Source organism: Lathamus discolor, chromosome 1 (genome assembly GCF_037157495.1).
Source record: "Lathamus discolor isolate bLatDis1 chromosome 1, bLatDis1.hap1, whole genome shotgun sequence".
NCBI lineage: Eukaryota > Metazoa > Chordata > Aves > Psittaciformes > Psittacidae > Lathamus > Lathamus discolor.
The window spans coordinates 66349327-66374660 of record NC_088884.1 but is presented as its reverse complement, the minus strand read 5'-3'; the positions used below and the strand labels follow the sequence as shown (position 1 = coordinate 66374660).

The 25334-nt window shown below is 46.6% G+C and overlaps 1 protein-coding gene and 1 long non-coding RNA gene across 3 annotated transcripts in view; both read right to left on the bottom strand.

Moving 5' to 3' along the window:
- Positions 1 to 3693: 3693 nt before the first annotated feature.
- LOC136013000 (uncharacterized) lies at positions 3694 to 10632 on the bottom strand. Its single transcript, XR_010612105.1, has 4 exons — positions 10498 to 10632; positions 10234 to 10363; positions 9298 to 9414; positions 3694 to 9198 (listed from the first exon to the last, which is right to left on the bottom strand). It is a non-coding gene; the product is annotated as an uncharacterized LOC136013000 (long non-coding RNA).
- A 6046-nt stretch (positions 10633 to 16678) lies between these two features.
- The window catches only part of LOC136012992 (retinoic acid-induced protein 3-like), a 26079-nt gene continuing 17423 nt past the window's right edge, over positions 16679 to 25334 (bottom strand). Inside the window, exons 1-4 of one of the 2 annotated variants that reach the window (XM_065676164.1) lie at positions 23298 to 23630; positions 19799 to 20766; positions 18736 to 18788; positions 16679 to 17990 (exon numbers count right to left, since the gene is read on the bottom strand). In XM_065676164.1, coding sequence (XP_065532236.1) covers positions 17898 to 17990; positions 18736 to 18788; positions 19799 to 20720 — 1068 coding nt within the window. In that variant the 5' untranslated portion in view covers positions 20721 to 20766; positions 23298 to 23630 and the 3' untranslated portion in view covers positions 16679 to 17897. Of the gene's footprint in view, positions 17991 to 18735; positions 18789 to 19798; positions 20767 to 23297; positions 23631 to 25334 lie in introns of those variants that run through there. The other variant, XM_065676173.1, reaches the window with a different exon arrangement.

The following is a 25334-nucleotide window of genomic DNA, read 5'->3' as shown; positions in this document are numbered from 1 at the left end:
CTGCTTCATAGGCAGCTGGGTCAGCCAGCTTTTTGATCCAGCTTTTCGATCCACCTCCCTCACTGCAGGTGAATGTTTGTTTGGACAGCCAGACTCCTTGTTGACAAGAGGGTTTCCAGCAACCTCTTTGTGCTGGGGCCAGGAGTCAGAGGTACACACTGGATTTCACCCTGAAGCCAGCATGGTCACAGCCGCTCTGTTACATGCAATTGGCATGTTTTAATATTTTTTAATGTTTTATTGTTTTAATATCCTAAACTGATATTAAAAACAACACCATGTCTTTCTCTGGACCCTTGAGTTTGTTATCTGATAATAGTGCAACTGATCACCTAAAGACCTCTTTGCTTCTCTTCTGTGCCTGTGCAATGCTATTTTCTGTCTTGAGCCAATGCTGAAATGGGTCCATTTTGTTGCTTTTCTGATGTTAGCAGGGCATCATGACATTAACTGTTGCATGTGGATTTAAGAAGACGGTGCAGGGAAAACTGAAAGGCAGAAGGCAGAGTTTTATTCTTGCTTAGGCACCTTGGCGCTGTCAGCAGCTGGGTTACGGGGATGTGATGGGCTGGATAGCAAAGGCTGCATCACTGCTCATGGCCCCCCCTCCCATCACCGTGCTTGGCAGTGAAGTGGAGCATCTCCATGGCTGCCTGCTAGGCTGGATGGGCTCAGCAGCATAATGGCCTTGGAATTATCTCTGCCTTCCAGAGGCAAGAGTTGCTTTGCTGCTATTTAGCATCTGTGCAGGTCCTTCCCAGTGTTATGCAAAGCAACAACATGTCAGAAGTGTGATGGCCACAGGAAGGGACACATTTAAACAGAGCCAAATGCAAAAGCATAATCTTGATGGGAATTATACACATGCCATGCAGATTTAGCTGTGCTGAATATACCACCTTGCTAGGTTACTCCACTGGTTAGTAACATAATCTGTGAAAGGTTTCCTGCTGGCCTCAGGGGTAGCAAACCACATATATATATTTAAGTGTGTATATGTATAAATACGTATACATGCATATGTATGTGTATATATGTAGTCTATATGTAGATGCCTCCAAACCCTCTTCTTTGCTCTATTGGTTGGCTTCTACTGTCACTGAATAACTTGCTAATGCAAACACAGCCACAGGGCGAACATTTGCAAACTGAGGTTTTAAGTCTGCTGGAATGAGAGTTCTGTTAGCATTGGAAAGAAACACTTTCTTTTGTAGACACATGCCTAAATATATCTTACATGGCATTAAGAAGATGACAGGCTTTATGAACGAGCTAATTGGTTAAGCTGTTCGTATAAATCTGGCCAAACTTAAAATACTCCAGTCACTTTGAGGGGATAGGTGATTTATGGTGAAAGGGGAAGTAACATCATTATTTTCCTATTTTCATCAATCACCATGGCAAAGGGAGCATGAGCACCTATTGTGCTTGTGGTAGCAGATATTCAGTTTTGCAAGGCTTCCCAAAAGCAATGCAACAGAGGAAGAAGATGGTGGCTCCTAGATCACATCGTCCCTCCTGCTGTAATTACAATAATACCTCTTTTACAATAGCACTCTGAGCAGCAACTCTCTTTCTTCTGTGACAGCATTTCAGCCACACTGAGCTAAAAAAGAAATGTATCTCTTTTAATGGGACCATAAGTAGCTTTGGATGTATAACGTTTCTATAAAACTGCTTGGCAACATGATTTATTGGAGCAGGATCAGTGGTAAAAGCGACTTCTCTGACAGTAATGGATGAAACACTTCCAGTGTAGCTACTCTGTCTCTGCTTGGTGCCTGTGCCGACAGCAGGCTGGTTTTGTCAGCTCATTCATAATCTCTGCTTTGCTCTCAGCAGAATCTGTTGCACAAGACACGTTTCAGCCATGGAGGAAGCTTTTTTCCCCTAGTCCTCTGTGGGAGCTGCTGCAGAAGATAGGTCAGTGAAAAGGCTGCTTGATTCCTAAGGTGCTGTCTCTCTAATTCCACATCCAGACGCTATGCCTAGGTGAGTGTTGGGGGCATGCTGCTCCCCTACCTCTAGCTGCTGCCCATCCCCCGTCCATGAGGAGAAGCTTGGGTGAATGGGGTGAAAGGAGCTGCTCTGTTCTTAGGCTGAGAGTGAGAACTTGCTGATCAGCAACCCAAGGTCCTGGGACAGCCTCAGAAGTATCTTCTGTGTAGTCCTGGTGGGAAAACTGGCTTGAGGAGCCTGAACTTCAGGTGTAGATTTTTCAAATGTACAAGTGGAAGTTAAAAGATCTCAGAGACCACATCCTGAAAGATACCGCTGGGATTTAGGTGTTTTGGTGTCTTTGAGGATATGGATTCTCATGTGTACAGATCAACTCACTGTCATATACCAAGCACAGGATCAAGCCAGTGCCTCCTGTTTTGCATCCCCTGCAGCCTGGCCTGCAGTGTGGACTTAAAAGTGCCATGGCCCTTTTTCCACTCTGGGAGGCCATTAAATGATGCAGCTGGACGTTGTAAACTGTGAGCCTCTTGCTAATCCCGCTTGCTGTGTGGGACCAAGAAGCAGCAAAGATGCTCTGGAGCTGTGAGGCCGTTGAGAGGCAGCTGATCTGGAAAAGCAGTTCCTCTGCCATGCACTGCAGCACCCTACCCTGCACCGTGACTTGGGTGACACTGTAACATTGGGTGTGCAGTGTCACATTGACCTGACACTGGGACTCCTTATGGTGGGACAGCAGAGCCCATGCCTGTGATACGTGGGCAGCTTCACCACCCACCCTGCCTATTGCTGGCCTTGGAAGCTAGGTGGGTTTGGGTCTAAGTGAGGTGTGTGTTGGGAAAGTATCTTCTTCTGCACATACTTTGGTTATCCCAAGAGAAAACAGAGAAGCATTGCCATGGCAACTGTTCTCCCTTCAGTATTTTTCCAGAGTTTTCCAGTCTTGTTCGATCTTTTTTATATCCCTACTGTTTATTTTAAGGTCATTTCTAATAGGAGTCCAAAGAAGCAATTGAAGCATCTTCTACCATTAGACAGTAAGTTCAGTCACCTTCCTACATGACTGATGAAGTACAAGATTAACAGAATTGAATGTTGCTGTGAGTAAGGGAGGAGAGGATGTAAAATTTGAAATGCATTGTACTCAGACAAATGAAACAAATGAAATCTTTTACCCAAAGCATTGAAATAAAAGGTAGTGTACTGCGTGACAGTTTTGGGCACACTTTCCTGCTGGCAGATCTTTCTAGCTGTTTAATCACTGATTGCAGAGATTCTCAATCCTCTTTATGACTCAGCTTTGCAAGGGAACATCTTTCCAAATCAACATGTGCTGGCTCGTTGAAATCTCTTTCATGAGCTGTAGTTTTATTTAGCCAGGGTACTTTGAAGAGGATAGTTACTGCAGTGATGTTTATTTGGGGTAATGTAAAATCATGCCTCTCATTCTCCAATGCTTTGCTTCCACCTTGTGCTGGTTTTAGCTAGGGCAGAGCTAATTTTCTTCACAGCATCTAGTATGGGTCTACGTTTTGGATTTGTGCTGGAAATAGTGTTGATAACACTACTGTGTTACTGCTGAGCAGTGCTCCCAGAATCAAGACCTTTTCTACCTTTCACACCACCCCACAGGTGAGCAGGCTGGGCGTGCACAAGGAGCTGGGGGGGATACACAGCCAGGACAGCTGACCCCAACTGACCAAGCGATATCCCATACCACATGGTTTCATGCTCAGCATCTAAAGCTGTGGAAGAAGAAGGAAGGGGAGAATGTCTGGAGTGATGGTGTTTGTCTTCCCGGGTAACTGTTACACATGATGGAGCCCTGTTGTCCTGGAGATGGCTGAACACCTGCCAGTGATGGACATTGGTGAATGAATTGCTTGTTTTGCTTTGCCTGTGTGTGTGGCTTTTGCTTTACCTATTAAACTGTCATTATCTCAACTCACGAGTTCTCTCACTTTTGCTTTTCTGATTCTCTCCCCCATCACACTGGGGCTGGGGGCACTGAGCAAGCAGCCATGTGGTGCTTTGTTGCCAGCTGGGGTTAAACCATGACACACCTGCACACTGATACCCATGCACGGGAAACCCAGTCTGGAGGAGCAGAAAAATCCTGTGGAGTTGTAGGAGGAAGGAGGTTGAAGCCCTGGTGCTGTTTCAGGGGAAGGTGGTGTGAGGGTTGGGCAGCGGGACATGGTGTCTTTGGTGCCCCATAACTCACTCACTAGCCCTTTGCTTGACAGGTTTTGGAGGAGGAGACTGCTAAACCCTTTCCAGTATTGCTTATGCTGTGATCACTGCAACACAGTTAAACGTAGAAGAGGAACCAGAGATGTCTATCAGCTTCTCCAGTTCTGCCTTGAGCCAGATGGTGTCTTCTCTCTACAGCAGGGGCCAGGGAACAAAGATCTCCCTGGAAATCTCCAGCATGACTCTCCTTCCGCTGTGTTGTCATCTGCTTTGCACAAGACTTTGGTATACGCCTTCGTAGAGAGCAGTGCTCTTCCTCTAAGGACGTCCTCAGAGCTGCTTCTCAGGAGGGCTGAAATCCTGAGCCACAGGAGCACCTGAGACTGCTCTGAGCACCTTTCCCTGCCCCAGGGGGTGAAAAACAGAAACAGCAATTATAGAAGATACTGCGTCTTGGGAACCTGCCCTAAAACTCCCTCCAGCTGGGAACCTGCCGATGGAAGCAGTGATGTCGGTTTTGGGGTGCTTGCTTGAGCTGAATGGGTCTGGAGCAAATACAGCTGGAAAACACAGGTACAGCTTCACAAACACAGGATGACCAGAGGTGGTTTGTTGCTCTGACCATGTGTTGACCCCTGTGTACCTTCATGCCTCACCTCTCCTATCTCCCTGAGTGTGGTGGTAGGGCCCTGTTCCACACTTGGCTCCTCAGATGCATACTCCACGTATTGTTTGCATCAGCTTTTTAATGGTTGCACAGGTAATCTCTCTGGATCCCAGAATGAAGTCCAGATCTTGAATCAGGAGGGTTGTTTGACTGGAGACAGCTCTCCATGGAACTGTTTGTTAACAGGCAGCAGGAGTTCATTTATTTTACATTGCAATGGTACTATTTCTGAACAAGAGAGAAAATTAAGGGTTTTTTTTCTGTAGCATATGATTTAGTTTTTGGCTTTAAAAAAATAAATGTTTATTTTGAATGGAAGCCCAGAATGCACAGAATGTAGCAAAAATTTCATAGATATGCACAGGAATTTTTGTTTCACCTTTCAAGCTTCTCCTGCTCCTGATGCTAAGGCAGTAGCATTTGAAAGCATTTGAAAAGGCTCTGGATGTTTTCGCTTTCCTTGGAAAGGAAGATATGCAAATAAAAATACTAAGAAACACTGGAGGCAGCTGCTTCCAGATAACTCTACTGAGAGAAACAAGATGCAACCAGACACATCAGAGACATGAGGAAACTGTCCAGCCAGAGTTTCCTGGTGACAGTAGCTCTCTGCCCTGGGAGACGCAGCGAGGGGATGAACGGGAGCTCCCCAGACAGTCCTGATGTGAAGAGACACATAATTGTTTTCCAAAACACTTGATCCCATAATCTATGAATCCATTTATCATAAATAGCCATTCAACAACCCACTGTTATGACAAACTCTTTTGGAATGAATCCAGCTCCAGAATGATGATAAACTAAAAATGGTGTCTATTCCCATGGCTATAGACAGAGAGCTGCTACTCAGCAACAAATGTACCACCAAGTGCCATAAAAATAACCCTTTTGGAATTATTCAGTGTTTGGGACTTGTCATTTCACAGGGGTAAAAATGGATCCGTTTTAGCACAAAATATGCATAATATGTATTCACAGCTTTATAAATAGCATTTATAAAATTATGTGTATAATTTTATCTTAAATTGATGCTGAGCAAACAGACAAAACAATCGACAAGAACTTAGCACGTAAGTTTTGTTCTGAGGAGAAATCTTGGTTGCTGGTAACACATTAAATAACTCTAAGACTTTTGCCTTAGAAATGCAGATGTCAAAAGAGATATTCCTGCCCACTTTTCTCCTTCCCTTTCTTTCTCTAAGACAGCTTTAGGGAAAAAAGTTGAAATTACTGCTATTATGGGAAATGTGATGCCTGTAAGCAAAAGAAGCAGTCAAGGCCAAAGTTGACACCTCACACAAATTAATTCCACAGCTTTAGCTATTCTGTAGGAGAGAGGTTTCCAGATGGAGGGCTTTATATCACTTGTGGTCCCTGCTTTTGCAACTGGAGTCACAAATGTGATGGAAATTCAGTTGCTGAAGTGGTGCTCTGAGCCAGAACTGAGGTCAGTAGCAGGGACATGAATTGGCTCTTAAAGGAGCATTTGGGAACCGTGCTCTTTGGCCTCCTCCTGTTATTCTGCTTCCTTTCATCTCACTTGCCCTTGCAGCACTGATGCAGGGACAAAGCATTTGTACTTCTGGGAGGTAGCAGATACAAATACAAAGTTTTTTTTTCTGCCCCCAGGCTTTCTTGTTTACCTCGTCCCATGTGGAGCCTGGCTGCATGCTGAAGATCCTTCTAAATGTGCTCAGCCACATCACATAGTGTCCAAAGCCCTGGACACTAGGGGTAGGGAACCTGATATAGAGAAAGGTGTCCTTGACTGTGGCAGGGGGTTGGAATTGGATGAGCTTTGTGGTCCCTTCCAGTCCAAACCAGTCTGTGGTTCTATGATTCTATGATAATGCAACAGAACTCAATGTGAGGCCTTTTAGGAGATGACAGTAATTTTGTTTGAGAACAGAACTGGTTTCATTCACTCACAGTCACATGTTTGTACTCATAAGCAGCTGGATGCTAGTATCCAAGTGGTGGTTTACTCTGTGTCAGATTGCCACAGCCATCACTGATAGTCCCAGTTGGGAGCTACTCTCCAGAGGATTGACCTGCAGCCCCTCAGAAAGCGCAGAATGAAAAAGTGGATGAGTATGCTGGTGGATGCCAGCACCACACAACATCATGCTTCAGAGCTGTGTTTGTGGAGTCTCAAGATAATAATGCCTGAACAGACATGGTTGTGCTGACCTGACCAGAGGCGATATGGCAGCTTAAATGCAGAATTTAGTGACTGAGAGAGAAGAATAAAATAGGCTTTCCAGAATGGTGCAAAAGCACAAGACAACAACTTCACTGAAATTCTCAGATTATTCAAATTGTAATGCTTTTCCTCAGAAATCAGCATTAAAGAAAATCCTTTTCATGAGCTATGATATTTTTCTTTGAGAAGTGTTAGAATGGTACATTAAAAAAAAATCATATAATTTCACAAAAGCCAATAAATATTTTCTACAGAAAAGTACATCCCTCTTACTATTTTACTGAAATTATCAAACGATTTCTATTCCAGTAGCAGTAGGGTTCACATTTCTGCTTCCTGAGGGGTCAGGGAGGTCTTGGTCAGAGAAATCAAGGGATAGAAAAAACTGTCAGAAATGTGCTTTGATGTTTTCCCACCTCTTGCTTAAGAAAGAAATATTGCCTGTTAATGTGATAAAAAAGAGTGAGGCTAGCAGGAGATTTATGCCCTCCTGGAGATGTCGTGTGCTAGCTCTTTTCCAAGTTCTCTCATGCTATTTCCATGGCAACTCCATATAATGATAACTCCCACTGATTTTCTTCTTTTATCTGTTATTTTGGACCTAGACAGTGATGGAGTTGAGGCATACATTTCTTTCACACCATTTGATGCCCATCGACAACTAAAGTAAATAATGTCCTCATTCTTCAGACCTTCAGGAAGTGCAGTTAGTTCACAGAGCTTTCAGGAATTCACCTGCAGAGCTGGATGGAGCCGAGACAGGAAAATCAGTTCTACAGATTCTCAGAGGAAACTGCAAAAGATGAATGCTCACTGTTGGCACAAGGTGACAGGATTAGATCCCATTCATGCTCTTCTCTTTCCCTTGGCCGGGGTACCCTCTGGAGGCTAAGTAGAAGGCCACAGTGTAATGGGAGGATGGATGGTTTGGGTGTAGGGAGCTGCATCTCAGCTGTCCTACCCACAGAGACAGGAGGTCATTCTGCCTGACTAGGAGATTCTCTCTTCCCCACTGCTGTCTGCTCGTGATTGCAGTTCTGGTCCAGCTCACAAGACAAGGATCACAAACTTCTCTCTGCAGCCAGAGAAATCCTTGACAAAATGCCCCTAACGCATGACTTCCTCTCTCTTACGAAATCTCTGCAGCAAGCTTCTGCTGGCTGTTTTTACACAGCTGAAGCAGCAGGGATGCCCCTTGTTCTGGGAAACGTGCTGGCTTCACCTAGCTAACAGGGCAAGGACAGAGCAAATTGTCAGGACCAAGGTGGAGAGTTCACAGAAAGCCTGCAGTCCAGCCACCAGTGTGGGCTGCACACATCTTCTGCCCTTGGGCTGAAATTCAGTCAGTGCGCCGGGAAACACAAGACAGACTGCATGTGAAAGCCTATCCCAAGCATCCCCTTAACTTGTTTTGGCTTTCCTCATTTCTTCCTACAGAGATTTCCATTTAAGCAAGTGATAAATGCCAGCTGAAAGGGCATCCTTCTTTAGGAAGGGACTTTAAACTCCACTGACTTACACTTGACAGTAGTGGACCTTCTGAGTAAGGCTGCTGCTCAGAAGAGCTGTCCTACTCTGTTTAGTCCTCTCCATCCTGTAAACCAGCTGTTGCTGAGAGGCTTAGGCTATTTTAACTGGTAGGGAGGCTAATTATGCAAGAAATTATTCAGTTCTCTGCATGCAGAGAGATTTGCAAGGATGGGAGTGTGTCAAGGATCAATGCTCCTCTGCTGTGAGAGTGGTCACAGCAAGTGCATGGAGCTCTGGGGAAGATGGCACTGCTCCCACAGGGACCATGTCCAGTGGCTGAGGTCACTTGGGATTTGTGTTGCCCACTACCTTGGAGGAGTGAGCCAAGAGGGGAGAGACAATCTCTCTGCCCAGCTCCCCACCAATCTGCCTGGCCCCTTTTCCTTCCACACTTGCAAACAGATCAGAACAGTTTCAGGTCTGAGATCTTGTGCTGCTCGTCTTCACGTCATCGACACCCAATGACAAGAATTAAACCTAAGGAGAATGGAAAAGGAGCTGGAAACTCAGCACTGTGATTAGCCCTTTCTTCCAGGTTAGACAATATACTTGCCAGTTGGGACTTATGTTCATCACTGCCAGGTAATGATGATCCTGGGTGTGAAGGTGAGCAGTCACTTAGGGAATATGTTCTCAACCTTGTGCCCTGAATGTAGGGAACAGGATAACCTCATGAAAAATCTCCTGTAGGCCTCCTGGCAATTCAATAGGCACCTCAAAATCAAACCAGAGAATGACTAAATACCTGATCTGAGGCTACCAATATAAATTCAGGTCCAGCATCTTGTCCACATGAACCATGATGATCCCATTGATCATAAACTGGGGTTGAAGGGGTGGGGTTAAACACAACAGCAAATCTCTGTGAAGAGGGAAGACGTAGAGACACATTTCTAAATGCCTTGTATAAAATGTTTCCAAAGTTCGTGGTTTTTTATTTCTTAGGATGTTGCTAAGACACATAGACCCATAAAAATGATTCTTTCCAACTGTAGACATCCAGATGCCTCTAAAATGAGAACTAAAGCCAAAGAAACTTTTACATTGATTTTACCAGCAAAAATTTAACTTTTTTGTCCCAGATTCTCACTTCAAATGTATCAGCATGCTTCTATTAATTTCAATGTGAGCATTGTAAGCACAGTTGGATGCAGAGCATACCCCAAAAGCTGATTACATTTGAAGAGTGCGCTGTGAAAGAGAAATCAGGCGAGACAGTATCAAGGGTTTCATCTCTTTGGGATCTTGTAAAAGAGAATACAGCTTCTTTCAGCGTTTCCTCATTCATTCAGTATAGACAAAGTTGATTCCACTTTTAGAGATTACCACCAGACAATAAAGACAAATGATATTATAAAAAAAAATTTAAAAAAAAGCAAGATGCATAATGAAATCTGAATAGACAGGACCTTTCCCTCCTTCCACCCCACTTGTCTCCAGGATTTGGAAAGAATCACTCATAGCTAAAGCCAGGGCTGGATGCCTTGGTAAATCAGGCTCCAGGACTCCTCCCATGAGTTGGAAATTGTGATAGCCACTAAGACATGAAGTACTGATCGGGATGAACTCACTCACATGCTTTGGCTAAGTTAGAAATGATTCATTGTCATTCATTCCAGACAACCCATCAGAAATGGGACCGTGTGTCCACAGGTGGATGCAGATCTTGTAGTGCTCTTACCTGGTTACTGAAGATCCTGATGTCACAGTAAAACAGAGATTCCAGATTTTAGGTCCTCAAGTGGGACAGGTCTTAGTTCCTCTTCCAGAGAACACACCAAACCACAGTGGGAGGCAGATACTGTCTCCTCCTAGGGCAGGAACAGGGCAGGCAGGAGGGTGACACTCCACACAGCTGTGGAGGCAGCTCCCAGATGATTTAAAGCAGCATTATAACTGCTTCACGGTCTTTCCAGCAGCCTATGCTATGGAGAACTGAGCTTACCTTGGCTCATCAGACTCCCATCTCACAACCCAATAGCTTGCCACACTGCCAGAAGCCCATGGATAGGTCTGTCATGCTGAAAAAGCCTTATGCTTTCAAGTTGTCCATAGATCACCCAGTAGAGCTTGGTAGATAAACCCATACGTTTTCTATCCTTTCTCCTCCCAATCACACAAATCCTTGCATCAGTGACTACACCTGCTTGTGAGCTGACTTGCACTTGCATTTAATCCTGGCCCTGCCGAGGTCTCATCTCATAAAAATCATTTGCCTTTTAAAACCCAATGGTCTAGATGTACTAAGGGGAACCACAACACCGCCTTGATTATCTAGTCATGATGATAGTGTCGAGTAAGGAGGAGAAGGGACACAGACAAATCATGTTATCTTCCTGCAGCTCCTTGCAACATTAGCTACCTGCTGCTTGTCTGTGTAATGAAACTGCCATGCCCATATCACAGCCAGACATTACCAGCTCTGCCACTGGGGATCCCCTGTCCTGCTGGCTGCAACAGTCCCATTCATGCAGGCCCAGGAGCTTGGTGGCCTCTATGTGGGAGGCTGGACAGGATGAGGAGTGGAGCTGGTGAGACACAATCTGCCTGCAGTGCCAGGCTGCCAGAACCATGCCAGCTTGCCCATTTGCTGCCCTATCCCAGGGACTGTCCATCTCCTTCAGAGCTGCGAAGCACCAGCAGCCTGTGGCCCAGGCTCTGAGGTCTGACTGACCCTCCTTGCCCACGCACAGAGCTGGGCAGGAGGCTCTCCAGGCAGTCGTTTCCAGCTGAAGTGCAGCCAGTCAGGAAGACATTGGTTGAAATCAAACCAAACTGTGACTAAAATAAAATGAGTTCAGAGACAAGCTCTTTGTATTGCTGCAGAAAACAAGCTGAACTTCACAGTGAAAGAGCTTCCTTTTTAGGCTAGAAAGCTTTGAGGGTTTTTTTGTTTGCTTGGGGTTTTTTTATTATTATTATTATTTTTATTTGAACCTTCTGAGTCAAATCATTTCATGCGAGCAAAACTGCAAATTTCGCTGAAGTTCAATGAAAAGCCACAAAATAACTTTTTCTAAATGGTTTTAATATCAAAGCCTTAATGCGATGCTGGGTTTTCCGTTTTGCTTTTAATTATTATTACAACAAGGAGTCCCAGGCCCCGGGGTGGAGGACCCCACGAACTTGCGGCGGAAGCAGCTCCCCCCAAATCATCCTCCCTTCGTTGGGCCCTGAGGAGCGGCTCTGGGCTCTGCGGAGCAAGGGCGCCACCTGGTGTCCACTATTGGAACCGCAGGAGAAGCCTCCGGGCGGGTTTCACTCCTGAGGTACAGGCTCTTTCCTTCGCACCAACTTTTCTCGGCATTGCGTCCGCTTCCCTTAAGGAACCAGAAACCTAAATCCAGCCTCCTCCCTGGTTTTGATGGGGTTGCTTTCACTCTATCCAGAATTACCCCAGTGGGATGTCGCCCACTGTTCTGGAGACTGTGAATACCAGGCAGATGCTGAAAGTATCCCAGGCCCTGGGTGCCTCATTGGTACTAGTCTCAGGCGGCTGATGGTCATGGTTGGCTCCTTCCAAGCAAATAGGCAGTGAGAGAGGATGGTTGGACACTGCTAAAACCAGAGTGCCTGCAGGAACAGTCTCTACTTAGATTATAGAGTGGCTCTGGGATGACTAAGAGACACTGAGCAACACCAAGATGCCTAATTTCTGAGATTCAAACATGTGTTTGTTCAGTCTGGCAAAACCAGTGAAGAGCTGATTTGCAGGGAAATGCAAACAAAGAGCAGCACCAAAGTCAAGGATGGTGCTGCTCGTTGTAGGTACCTACGAAAAGATACCTACCGAGGTATCTCACATTGACTATAGATCTCATCCAAAATTTTCTTCATACTCCTGCTCCAGCATTTGAGCCTCACTTCTGACCATTTTTAGACATGTCAGAAGCACAGCATTCAATTTCACCTCTGGACTAATTCATCAGAGAACAAGATACTAATTTTGAAAGGCACAGCCTTTCTGCTCAAATGCACCTGTTGCTGGTTAGATGGGAGAATCAACTAAGCCAGGCAGAGCCCTGGCTGACTGCAGAAAGAGATCCAGATGAGATCAGCCTGGCCAGCTGGGAGGGGAGCTCCTGCTCCACACTTGGCACTTTCTGCCTTTTGCAGAAAACGACACTCTTATTTAGCACAGTGCTTCACTCATCACCATAGCAAAGGCCAAGCAAATACCAGTTTCTCTAGAAACTGTGGGTATCAGGGCACATTGACTTGAGAGGAGGGAGGGGATCCCACACAGGACAGGCCGGGGTGCAGAATGGTGTGTGCTGCAGGCAAGGAGAGGGGACAGAACAAGTGCCAGGCACACAGGGACCAGGGTGGTTGGAGTGGGACAGGGACCTCCTAGGAGGAACTTCTACAGCCATTGTCCAGCATTGCTCAGTGCAACAGCGAAGACTACCTTGGGACAGAAGAATCCGAGTCCCTGTGGTTGGGTGGCTGATTAAGGGCACAGACTCATTGAGTGCAGCTGCTCACCAGCAGCTCACCAGCCGCAGCCTGGGTGAGATGATGCAGAGCAGCTGGTACCCAAGGACTGGGCTTGCCGCTGCTGAGGCACACCTCATTTTGCATACAGTGTTCCCCAGAAAGCAGGCAAATGCCAGCAGGGGCTTCTGAACTTCCTCCCCAGGACTCCTACACGCTGTCAGCTTTTAGATCTCGTTTGTCTTTAAGGCACTACAAAGCCACTCCCTTCCTATGGAGTATGTGTGTGGAGCAGAACAGTGTAAGCTAAGCAACCCACCTGGCCAGGTGAATATGTGTGTGTGGGGGGATGATGTTCTGATGCTGTCACTTGCTCCTCTGGGTATTAGTCTCCTCTAAGTGCTGCTCACAGGCTGTAGTGCAGCTGCTTGAGGTGGCTGAAGGATACTCTGCTCCCTTACCTGTACCAGGGCTAGGAAAATGGGGGGCGTTTCTGCTCCTCAGGTACCTCTATTTCTGGTCCAGTGTGACAAGATACACTTAAACCTACAGTGCAGGTTTTTATGGGAGGTGACTCCTGTCACTGGGACTGGTTACACCATCTGTACCTTTTCCATAGAAGAACCATGAACGCTTGGGCCAACAGTTGCCGTGCCTTGTGATTCTGTTCCTTGGGGAGCAGATCCGATTAAAGTGATGCCCTGGTGCCAGGAGCCTGCAGAGAGAGGGTGCACAAGGCTGTGCCAGCCTCCCCACCAGTCCCAGTTACTCAGGCAAAGCCTGAGTCACCACTTGACACTGCTCTTTGTTGCATATTGGAATAGAGAGGGGACAGATGCAGCAAAGGGGACATCTGAGGGAGAGATACAGGGGTGTGTGCCAGTGACCCATCATTCATATGGAGCAGGCCAGAGGGAATGCAGCTTTTCCAGCACCTGCTTCAGAAAAGTATGGGGGGTACGAAGGTTGCCCTATGCTTACAAGGGGCTTACAAAGTGTCATGGGTTCTGATCCCATGCAGCTGCCTCCTGCCACACCAGGACACCAGTGCTTGCTTTCTTGGTCCACAGTCAGCCTGGTGGGGACCATGACCAAAAGGCATGGGAATTGGGCATGCTCCCCAACACCTCTGCTTCCAGAGCCTGAAGGAGGACACAACCCAGCAGCAGCCCCACCAGCTGACAGTGTGCTCCACGCTGCTGACAGCTAGTCCCTGGCATCTGCTGCCCCAGCTGAAGGACGGGGACTCATTTATCACTCCTATGCCACACACAGCAAGGGCTACATGGCTTGTGGGGAGAAGGTGAATCCCTCCCAGAGAAACACCTTGTTTAGGGAGGGTGGTATCAGCACCAGCTGCCAAAAAGAGATTTTTTGGCAAGCCAGGGAGCATCTGGGAGGTGAACCCAGCAAAGTCCTTCCCTGACCCAGGTTGTGGTACCACCGGACTGTGTCTGTGCCCAAAGGGTTTGCTACGTTCTCTGTGCCCACCCTTGGCCAGGCAAGTGAAGCCCTGCAGTCCTGGCAAGCCCATGGATGATGACCCTGAAAGCCCTAGGTCCGAGTGATGCCTCTTCTCTTCTTTGCCCTTTTCCCATGACATCCCTGACCTGAAGTTCAGCTGTGTTTATCCCACCTCCTGATAATCCTGTTTGCTTTCATAACCCAGGTGTGCTCTGTGCCAGCTCTTTTCCAGTGTGTACATTTCTGGTGCTCTGGTCTCCTCAAACAGGAAGAGGAGGAACTAGAAACCAGAGGGCCCTGAAGGCAGCAGACCTGTAGCCCCCACCATCAAGGGAGCCCTTTGCAGGAGAGAGGGTAGGGACAGGCCCTTACTGGGCTTACTGGCCTTCCACGGGACAGATTTTAATAAAAAACAGCATAAGGATGAGGCAATCTTCCTGCCCCCTCCACTCGCTTGCTCTTTTTGGGTCCAGTCTACCTGGCCCCACCAGCTTAGAGTTTACCTGAGACATGCGTGTGTGTGTGTCTGAGTGGCTGACTGATTCGGTTTAAACTCAGTCTTAAGAAAAGATGAAACTCCTGCTTTCTCAAAAGACTCTCCTGAGGTGTGAGAAACCTGCAGAGCAGCATCACCCCTTTCCTGCCAGCACCAGCTTCCACAGAAAGTTTAAATCAGTGCTTACCCAAAGTTGCCTTGATATTGAACAAGTGCAAAATAACTCTGGGCAGATTGGTATTTGTATCATTACAGAGGTTTAAAAAGAATACTCTAAAAAGCACTGTAAATCCGTGGAAGGAGAGTTTTGCTCTCTGCTGAACAGCATGCACAGTAACAACCAAGTAATCAAGAAAATCGACACACCCTGAATTGATGGGAGTGCATATGGTGTCCCTCAACCCCCTACTTTTGCTGCTTCTAGGGCCAAGAGAGTTCATTTGAGAGGCACTTTCTTGTCTGTGGCCATCAGTGAAGGAGTTGGCAAGTGTCTAGGATGTGGAAAAGGCACACAGTAAAAGTGTGCTATGCTCTCACTTCTCCTGTGCTCCCTTTTGCTCCACTGGACTCCACAAAAGAAGGGAAACTGGCTCTGTTCTAACGCATTTTCAGCTCCTCCTGGGACATACTCTAGCTACATTTTAGCCATCAGTGGCACCACATTAGCTTGAAAGAGTAATTTCTTTAAAGTCTGGTATGGGCTCAAGCACATCCTTCCTACCTTCATTTTGCAAGCCAACAACTTGCACATGGCTTCACATGCCACCTTGCTAATCCGTTTCCCAATGTTACATTAGTATCCTTAAGTTTTCTCTCCTATCCTCTGTGTTGTATGTGAGGGACTCTGTAGGTGCGGGTGGGGGAAAGAAGGAGGAGAGGGTAAGCATCAGTTCCACCTCAAATTTACTAGAGAAAGGCAAGATGTCCTGTGATGCATTTCAAACCAATGCCTAGGAGGGCTCTTTACGTTGCCAAGAGATTCAGAAGACCCAAATGTCTCTACATTGCCCTTCACTGCTGGTAGGCGGAGTGGGTGGGGCCCAGCCTGGCCTATTCTAGACAGCACTGTACCTGAGGAAGGGGGTTTGTTTGCCAGGAGCATATGGATATGTGGTAGCACATCATACCATATAAAAACTCATGGGAGAGGAAGCCTCTAAAATGGGAGATTACAGCCTCATAACATCAGGAGTTTTTAAAAAATTTATTACTATTAACATCATCATAATCATTATAATTTTGCTTTAATATTGTTTCTACTTTCAAATAAAAATATTACATGTCTTCAGAACATTGGAAAGACAGATTTTTACCAGCTGAATTAAATACCTACAAGCTCCTTTCCTATTCTTGATTATGCAAGAACCCATCATGATACAAGTAAATAAACACTGGAATATAGATGCAGCAGACACAGATACAGGATGAAAAGGTCCTGTCTTTCCTCCTGCATTTGCTGTTTGGCTTTATATTTCTTAAACACTTCTAACATTGAATCAGCTTGCTTCATTCAAGAAAAGTAGCACAGAGAAGCTATAACCGTCTTCTGCACCCTCAAGCAGCTGATCTCTTGCCCAGAGAGACACAGCTTTGAACAAGCCAGCATCTCTGCCATTCTCCTCAGGGCTGCAATCTCTCAGGTGACCCACTCCAACCCATGGAGAACTGTTGCTGCCATTCCACCAGCCATTAGAGGAACCACATTCCCAAGAAGAGCACCAGCCTCTCGTAGTCAGGCTCTCTGGCTTTTTATTAATTAAATATTCCACGTACAAAGTACTAAGTAAATATACAGCTGTGTCAGACACCAGTGTATCATACACACCCACTTGGAGAGCTCTATGCATTTCTATATGAAATATCATGGAAAGCTATTTACCAAATGCAAAGCAGGCTACAGAATGATTCAACTCTGCAGACTCATTGCTCATCACCAGGGTGCAGTCCACACAGCACGCACACATACACGCACACGCACACTCATGTTCACTCACTCCTGGAACAAGGGCATCCGCCTTCTTTAAGCTGGCTGCTTGGGAAATGTTTGTGTTAATGCCACAGACACACTCCAGAGCAGGCAGAGCTCCAAGGTGCATGGGATTAAATGCCACCAGGGTATTGGAAGCAGCTGCACAGAAGAGGTTTTGTCTGCAGGGATCCACAGTGAGGGGTTGTAGGGGTGGGGAGGAGGATTTGCAGGTTGGACAGGCACCTTGGGGTGCTTGGTCAGGAGCCTGAGCTAGGAAAGGGGCTAATGCTACAGTGCAAATCAGAAAGCATGTCAAAGTAAATAGGGGCAGATGTTTTCATGTCTTTAGATTTTCTCTCCCCTCTCCAACCTAGGTGATGAGGAAGGAGCTGAAGTGAACATGAAGAGGAAAAAAAAGAATACTCTTCCCAGCCCTCCCTGTCTCTTCCCTGCTCTCTGGAGGAAGGCCAGGAAAGGATAGCACAAAAGAAATGCTGTATTGATAAGGGTGTTCTCAGAGGTACTGGAGATGTGTTCCTGGGTGGGCAGGAGTGGGGCTGATGCTTCTGTTCCTTCCTCTTCTCCCATCACACACAGGGCACAGGCATACCCACAAGCTATCAAAGCAAGTCCTGGCTGGGGCAGAGATGGTCACAAACCCAGCTGATCAGCTTCCTGCTGCTCCAGCCCTACAGCATTCCTGCTGAAAATAGTCCAGGACAGGCTCTTCCCAGCACATTCCTCTGTCAGAAGAAATGAGCTCTATACCACAGATAAAAAGAGTGAGCAAGACCAGGATGTGTCTGAAAGCTGTGTGTGAGGAATGAGAGGGGCTTACAAGGTGTGTGGGGAAAAGAGGACCCCTCTTCTCTTTTGTCAGTGTGTGTTGACTCTTTTGCAGGATGACTCGCTTGTCACCATGTGGCCTATTCCCCACGCCTCTGCTGATGGGCACTTAGCCTTTTTGCTCACTGTGGAACTGCTACATGGGGCCTTTCCCACCGGTGTAGTCATGGTATGGGCTTGTCCGGGCCTTGGCCCGAGGAATAGAGAAATCATTTTGGGGATCGATGGTCTGAAAAGGAAGCACAAAAGTCTTTACTTTTCAAAACTGGAGAGAATTAATAGAATAAAGCTTACAAAAATAAAAAAAAAAACAAAACAAAACCCAAAACAAACCAAAACAAACCAACAAAAAAAAAACCCAAAAAAAACCCCAAAAACCAGAAGAGGGAGAAACAGAGCTGAAGGTTTCCTGAACATGTGATAACTGGGGCTGTGGAAGAGAATCATGGCAAAACAAATCAGTAATGGAGACACGTCACTGGAGGACATGTGGGGACATGATGTGAACTATGCTGTCATCTGAAGGAGGACTGTTGAATAGACATGCGGACACACAGGCTGCCCACTCTCGATCTGCCCTGCAACTTCCAGTGATTGCTGGTGGGCATTCAGGACATTCAGGGCATGGGCTGGGGAAAGGAGCACGACCTAATGAGGAAAGGGCACAATCTACTGCAGGAACAGTGCTCAAAGAAAGGACTTCTTATGTGATGTCAAATCCAGAAGTACCGAAATAAACAATCTCAGACTTTGCCTCAGGCCCCTCTTGCCTTCCTAGGTCCCTGTACATATCAGAGCTCCCTCCCCCAGCCACAAATACCTCCATGAACACATGGTATCGCCTAGCTCCATGTAAAGCTCCTGTCTGCCTCCATAAAGCCTGCTCTAGGTCCATCTGTCTTTGCCCCTTCTCCTTCAGGACGTAAACAGTAGCCTACATGTTGTGAAAAAGCTAAAGTGGGGTGTGAACTTACCTTCATCTGAAACTGAGAAGAGTATGGGGAGTAGCTGTTGTCTCCTGTGTTTCCTGAATCACAAGACAAAAGTGGGGGAAAGTTAGTGAGTTAGTGTTATATGGTAGCCTGAAAATACTCTGTGAGGGAGACTCATAGGGCCTGTGGCAATGTTAGCAGCTGGTTTGAGACTGATTGAACTATGCAATATGCAGGCAGGACTGGGTTAAAATCCACAGGTGGGTGACTTACTAAATATTTCCTTATGAAAGCAGGAATGAATGGTATTGTAAATAACAGGACACAGGTGGCCTTGGAGTTTAGACACCTCCTGTTGCCTCACAATTGCTGTCATCATCACCAGTCAAATCCCTCCCATGTACATGTGCAAGGCCCCCTCTGTGGTATTCCCTGGGACAACACAGCCTTTTTCAGCTGTTCTTTTGCAAACCTGGAGGTCTGACTCCAGGGATAAATGTGATCTCAATAGCAGATCCACAGGGAGTGTAGTCACATCTCCTACACATAGATATGGGAAGCCTCAATTGCTAAAACGTGTTGCTTTGTCCAAGTAGGCATGGGAAATGCCTACAGAGAAATTTCTGGTTTTCATACAGAAAAGTATGACCTTCTTGCCTCCTTTTTAGATGAAGGGTTCATTTCTAAATGGATAATGGGAACCGTACCAGAATTGGGAATAAATAATCTCCAAGGAATAACCTGGAAAGGTCTGAAGAGCTGGAGCATTGCTAAGAGACAAACAAAACCTCAATTTTTACACAAACTTTCCAGACATAACAGAGTCATAAGGACTTATGTCTCAGCCCTGATACGCAGTAAGTCTCCTAGTCTGTCACTCCTACATATCTTTGGCTTTTGTATTGGTCTTTACTCTTTTCCCTCTTGTCTGCAGATTAATTTTCACTTGCATTTCTGAAGTTTCACCAGTCAGAAACTTTTCCCTGCCTCTAAATTATCCATCATCTTCAAAACCTTTCTTGTAGCCCTCCTACACCTTTCAGCTCATTAGTGGTGCATGTGCGCTTAGGACTGGGGAACAGTGGAGTCATTCACTTTACCATACCTTGCACAAGTTCATCTTGGGTGTAGGCATGGTTGTCCACTCCAGTTGTCTGCTTTATGAACTTGGCTTGGCAGAAGTCATTTTCTGGAGGGTAGTCCTCCAGCTTCAGAGGGGCAGTGAGGAAACAAATTTCAGGCACTATATACATTATCAGGAAGACCCATCCATTGGACACCAGAGCAATGGCCACAACAGGATCATCCCAGGTTTTCTTGTTTAAGGCTGTGTTGCCTTTTGTGAGCATAGTGATCCACACTACCCAAATGGCAATGGAGAACAGGACAGTGACAAAGATGTGTGCCCCATGCCTCTTCCAGCTTTTGTATGGCCCACAGAATGTGAACATGGAAACCAAGAAGGTCAGAGCCATTAAGAAGAGCACGTAGATCAAAAGCATGACAAAGTCTTTGTTAGTCTTTTCCGTAGACATAGTCAAAAAGTCCTCTCTCTGGTTTACTAGCATGGTGACTAAATACTCAATATTGATCACAATTTGTACCAGGGCAAAGGAAACAATGAGGAGCAGCAACACCAGCCAGGAGAATGGTTTTCTTCCTCTCACTAGTTTGTTGAGGTTGCACGCATGGGCGAGGAGGCATGAGAAGCAAAGAGCGAAGATGACTCCAAATAAGAAGAAGCGAGTAGGGCGAGTCCTTTCATTGAGTTTAATGATGAAGGCAAAAGTGAGACCAAAAATGCCGAGTGTGCCTAAGAGAAAGAAGAAATAGACAGAGAGCATGTGCCGCTTGCTGTTGTCTTGGACTTTGCAGATGAGAAAGAAGAGCGAGCAGATGAGGAAAATGGTGACGAGGACACCAGCTGCAGCCAGTGACTCCAGGACAATCCCCCAGGCCTCCTCCATGTCACAAAGCAAGTAATAGCTTTCATTGATGCTGCCGCAGCCTCGGGGACGTGACGTCATCCTCTCGCCTTCTTGGACAAACTCCTCACAAAATGTTTCCCCAAAGCTGTAGAAGCAGAAAAGACACAAGCTGTCATATCCTAGAATGGGTTGGGAGGGAAGGGACCTTAAAGATCACCTGGTTCCAACCCCACTGCAGGGATGCCTTCCACTAGACTAGGTTGCTCAAAGCTCCAGCTAACCTGGCCTTGAACACTGCCAGGCATGGGGCATCCACAACCTGGGTGCTGCCAGCAGTGGGGAAGGAGAGGCAGGGCAGACTCCCATCCCCACCACACTAGGGAAGGATACCACAGTGCTAAGGGCATGGGGCTGTGAGAGCAAAGCCATCCCTTTGTTTGCCATCAGCTCTCTATCCAGGTCAAGACAAGACCTTAGCAGGTAGCAATTCACCTTTCTTGTCCTTTGTACCATGCCTGGGGTTGTGCAATGTCATAGGAGCATGGGGAGAAGGGAGAAAGTGAGCTTTCACAGGTCTTGGTGCCACGCAGCACAAAGACTGTACTGCCTTGTCACTTTAGTGATACAAGGGCAGCTGTTAGTCATAGTACAGTTTACACTCTTTTGACAAGTTCAGACAACATATGCACCTTGTACCAGTGAGGTTCACAGATGAGCAATGCAGAACAGGAAACTCATTACTCTGTTTCTTTTCAGTCTTTTGATTTCCTTGCTTATCTTCCATGTATGTGTATTAATGAAGGGGAACCTTAACTGCCTTTTACCCTGCAGATAGCTAACCTAGATTCCTCCAGCGTAGCTCTTCTCACTCCAAATTAAATAGCAAATATAGGCCACCAACCATGACCCCCTAAACTCATATTCTTCCTAGCAAAGTAGTAAGAGCCATCCCAAAGACCTCAGTCCCCTCCACAGAATATTACTTTACACTGGCTGGAAGCCTGACATGTCAGAGGTAATGCACGGGAAGTAACCATCATATTACTTCTTGAGGGGTCCACGAATCAAGGATGGACAAGGTCTCGAATGCACCCACCACATTCCTGCTGTCTCGTCATGAGGAGTTCAGTGCTTTCTGCTTAAGCCTGGCTTAAGTCTGTCTTGCAGGAGATAAAGAGTGCTGTTTAGATGAGCTCTGCCCATTGCCGAGGGGAATAAAGTTGCCTATTTCCTTAGGAGCCTGAAGCATGTACAGAAAACACTGCACAAGGACGTTAGGCACTTTCTAGGCACCAAATTGCTCAGTTAAGATCAGGTATCTAAAATCTATCAAACCCAAAGTTTAGATACAATATTGCCATAAAACTTGGGGGAATATGGCCGTAATGATGACCCACACTGGAAAACCAAGGGCTTTCTTATTGATAAAGAAAAATAAACCTTGCAAAATTTATTCTTCAGTGCTCACCATGCTGTTTGCCTTGATTTTTCCCCCTCCAGAACAATGTACTGCAGCTATGAGGATGATTCTAAAACCCTTCCAAAAGATTTTAGGGAGTATAGGTTGAATCTTCAATAAATGGCAGTTGATCTAATCAGGGGATGAATGAAGGGGAAAAATATCACTTTTTCACTCTCAGCTCCACATACGCCTCAATGTGACCTGCTTATAAATGCTGGAATGTTTTCCCAGCTTTTAACCATGCTGTGTAAAAGGAGATCTGCAGCTCTTCAGAAAGCCGTCTACAACAAAATGCAAAGTATTTAAATACGTGGATCTCTGGACTCGTGTGGAGAAAACAGAATTAGTGAATAACACATGCAGCTGTTTTCAAAAATTTGGGGGATAGCTGAAAGATAGCTGGATATTTGTGAGTAATAAGTAATGAACCATTCTGAAATTCAGAGAGCACATACTACAATTTTATCCACAGACATTTACTGTTGATCAGGTTAGCTTTGTCTGTTCACAGCTCCATAGACTGGTGCCCACTATTGGGGCAGGTGGAGAGTCCAGAGAGCCAGGGTGAGACCCTAGGGTAGCACAGAGCACACCCATTGCCCTGGGTCCTGACTGATGCTTACTGCAAGTGATACTTGCCACAGCCAACTGCCACAGCCCTTGGAACAAATAGGATGGAAAGGACCTCACTGCCTTGGAGAACTGGGCCACTTGTGCTTATTTTTGCACCCTTTTCTTTTTTTCCAGTGTAGATGCTCTATGAGGCATGAAGAGTCTCTGCCCGGTCTTCTAGGTGAGTGTTGCCCCCCAGAAGCTGAGTCTTCTCATCCAGCACCTACAGAAGTGTCTGGGATTCCCAGGGGGCTCTGTAGTCAGTGCAAGGAAGCCTGTGCTGTGGTTACTTCACAGTTCACCCCAAATCATGGCTCTTGCTTTAGTGCTGAGGTCTTCTCCCTCCAGTCCGAGCCTCCTCTCTCATCGATACTTGTGCATCAAATGCACCCACCCAGTCACAAATTTCAAACCATTTCCCAAGAAAGTCTGCCATAACTCCCCCAGCTCCAGATGACTCTTAATAGAGTCAAGGGTGGAAGGCTTTCCCTGTTGGCAGTGGCATGCCATGCCCCTGCCCTCCCACCCCCTGTATGCTTTTCCCTCCCCAGCCACAGGAGGCAGGTCTGCCCTGGACCCTGTGGGACATTGCCTTGAATTACCTTTCTGGGTCCTGCTGGAGAAGGCAACAGGGAGGCTCTGGCTAGAAGAGGCAAGTTCCCTCCAAACCAGTAACACGGTCACCTTCTCTTTCGAAAGCCTGGCGGAGCAGCAGCCCTGTGCTCACCCCCCTTGGGAGCTTTAACAGCTGGAGGCTGGGGAGGTGTGGCTGAGCACGCCTATTCCAGTTCCACCGCCTCCTCTCCAGCAGCAAGAACTATGAAAATACGGTCCCAGCGCCAGGAAATGAAGTCAGGCCTCCTGACGTCAGCGAGGCACTCACCCCTGCGTTGGGGTGGGGATGTTGCCGCTGCCTGTCCCAGCCCTGCGACAGGACTGAATGCTGCTCAGCCAAGCACCTGATAAGGTGCTCCCCTGCCCAACTCCAGGCACCCATGGGTGGGGACTGTAGCTATGAATAGCAGTGTGTCCCCTCCCTGCTCCAAGCCTTTTGTCTCTTTACATGCTTTCTTGCCTGATAATTGCTTGCAAGGTGGAAGATGAGGAGATTGTAGGATGCAAATGGGCCCACAGCACCTAGAAGCAGAGTGGCTTCAAGCCTGGCTCCAGAAACAGTTTACCCAGGGTTCTTGCTGGGCGCTACATTTTGGCACAGGGATGCATCTGCTCCACTCATCCCTTCCACCTCTGCCAGTGAGAGCCACGTGCACCTTTCCTGAAAAGGGTAGTTTGCCTTTGCTGGCGTAGTTCTGTCTGCTCACAAGCACTGAGTCACTTTGTCCAAACTGCTGGCCCCGAAAGTTAATGAAAGAAGATGATGACAAATTCCCCCTTACCCTACATTGTGCCTCTGGCATGACACACCCATCGGTGCAATCCCATCCACAGCCCTGAGTATCTCCAGCATGTTCATGACTCCATCTGTTATTTTAAATATTACTCACTGGGAGTATTTTATTATCCTGCTTAAGGAATTGACATCAGGGTCCATCCACATCAAGCACTCGATCGCTACAGACCTGAACCTAGAAATCCTTCCCACTCCCTGGAGGTTGTGCTCCTTCCCAAAACCAGGGGAGTTTTGCCCATGTTTATTTTTTTTTGCCCATTGTTGTCACATCTGCACATTAATTTTGTTTGTTTGTTCATTTGTTTTAGAGCCCCTGGTTTATTTCTGGGTGCTGCTCCCTTTTGAACGCCACATGTGGAGGTTGCAACAAAACCCATACAAGAGAGCCCTCTCTTGCACACCCCATAAAAGTACACAAGTGCCTGCAGGGATGAGGGGTTACTGAGTGAAAGGCAACACTCAGTGGAGTCACTGCCAGGTGGGCCGTTCTGAGCCGTAGGACAGCTCCTCATGTCCTTCCTGCTTTCATTTCAGTGTAAAATCCTGAGGCTTCTTAGGAAAAGACATGTCAGGTTTCTTTACATGAAATTAATCTTAACTTTAAAGTAGGTCTCCCGGGCTTAGTGAACCAGCCAAGAAGGAGGCAGTTGTTAAAAATGAGAGGAGGAAAGGAGTGATGGTGAAGAGTTTACCACCAGCTCAGTGGGACCCAACCTGTCTAGGAAAACATCCCAAGAGGCTTTCAAAGGTCACTAGTCACTGCCGGCCTATTTGCATCTTGTCAGAGAACATTATGGCCTGCCAACTACTTCCCTACATTTACATAGACACACAAAACCCCATGGAAGGCAGCATGTAAAATTATATCGGGGGGGAGGGGAAAAAGAAGAAAAGATAAGAAAAGTAACACTGGCATTTTCCAGAATACCTGAGAAATCCTTGAGAGTCAGTCATCAAACACACCCTGTACCTTAAAAAGGTTAATAAATGGGGATACTTTTAAAAAACCCCAAACAAACAATACACCATCCCAAGTGACTTAGGAAGCCAAGCGCTGCTGACTCATGGTAGGTAGCCTGAGAGATGGTGCCCATGGCCCTCATGCTACGCCAAGGAGTGAGAGGAATCACTGGTCTACGTGGACAAGTACAAACAGCACAACATGAGGTCACTGTCACCTCAGTTTAAGGATGGGATGTAACTTGCAGATATGGGCACCTAAATTTAG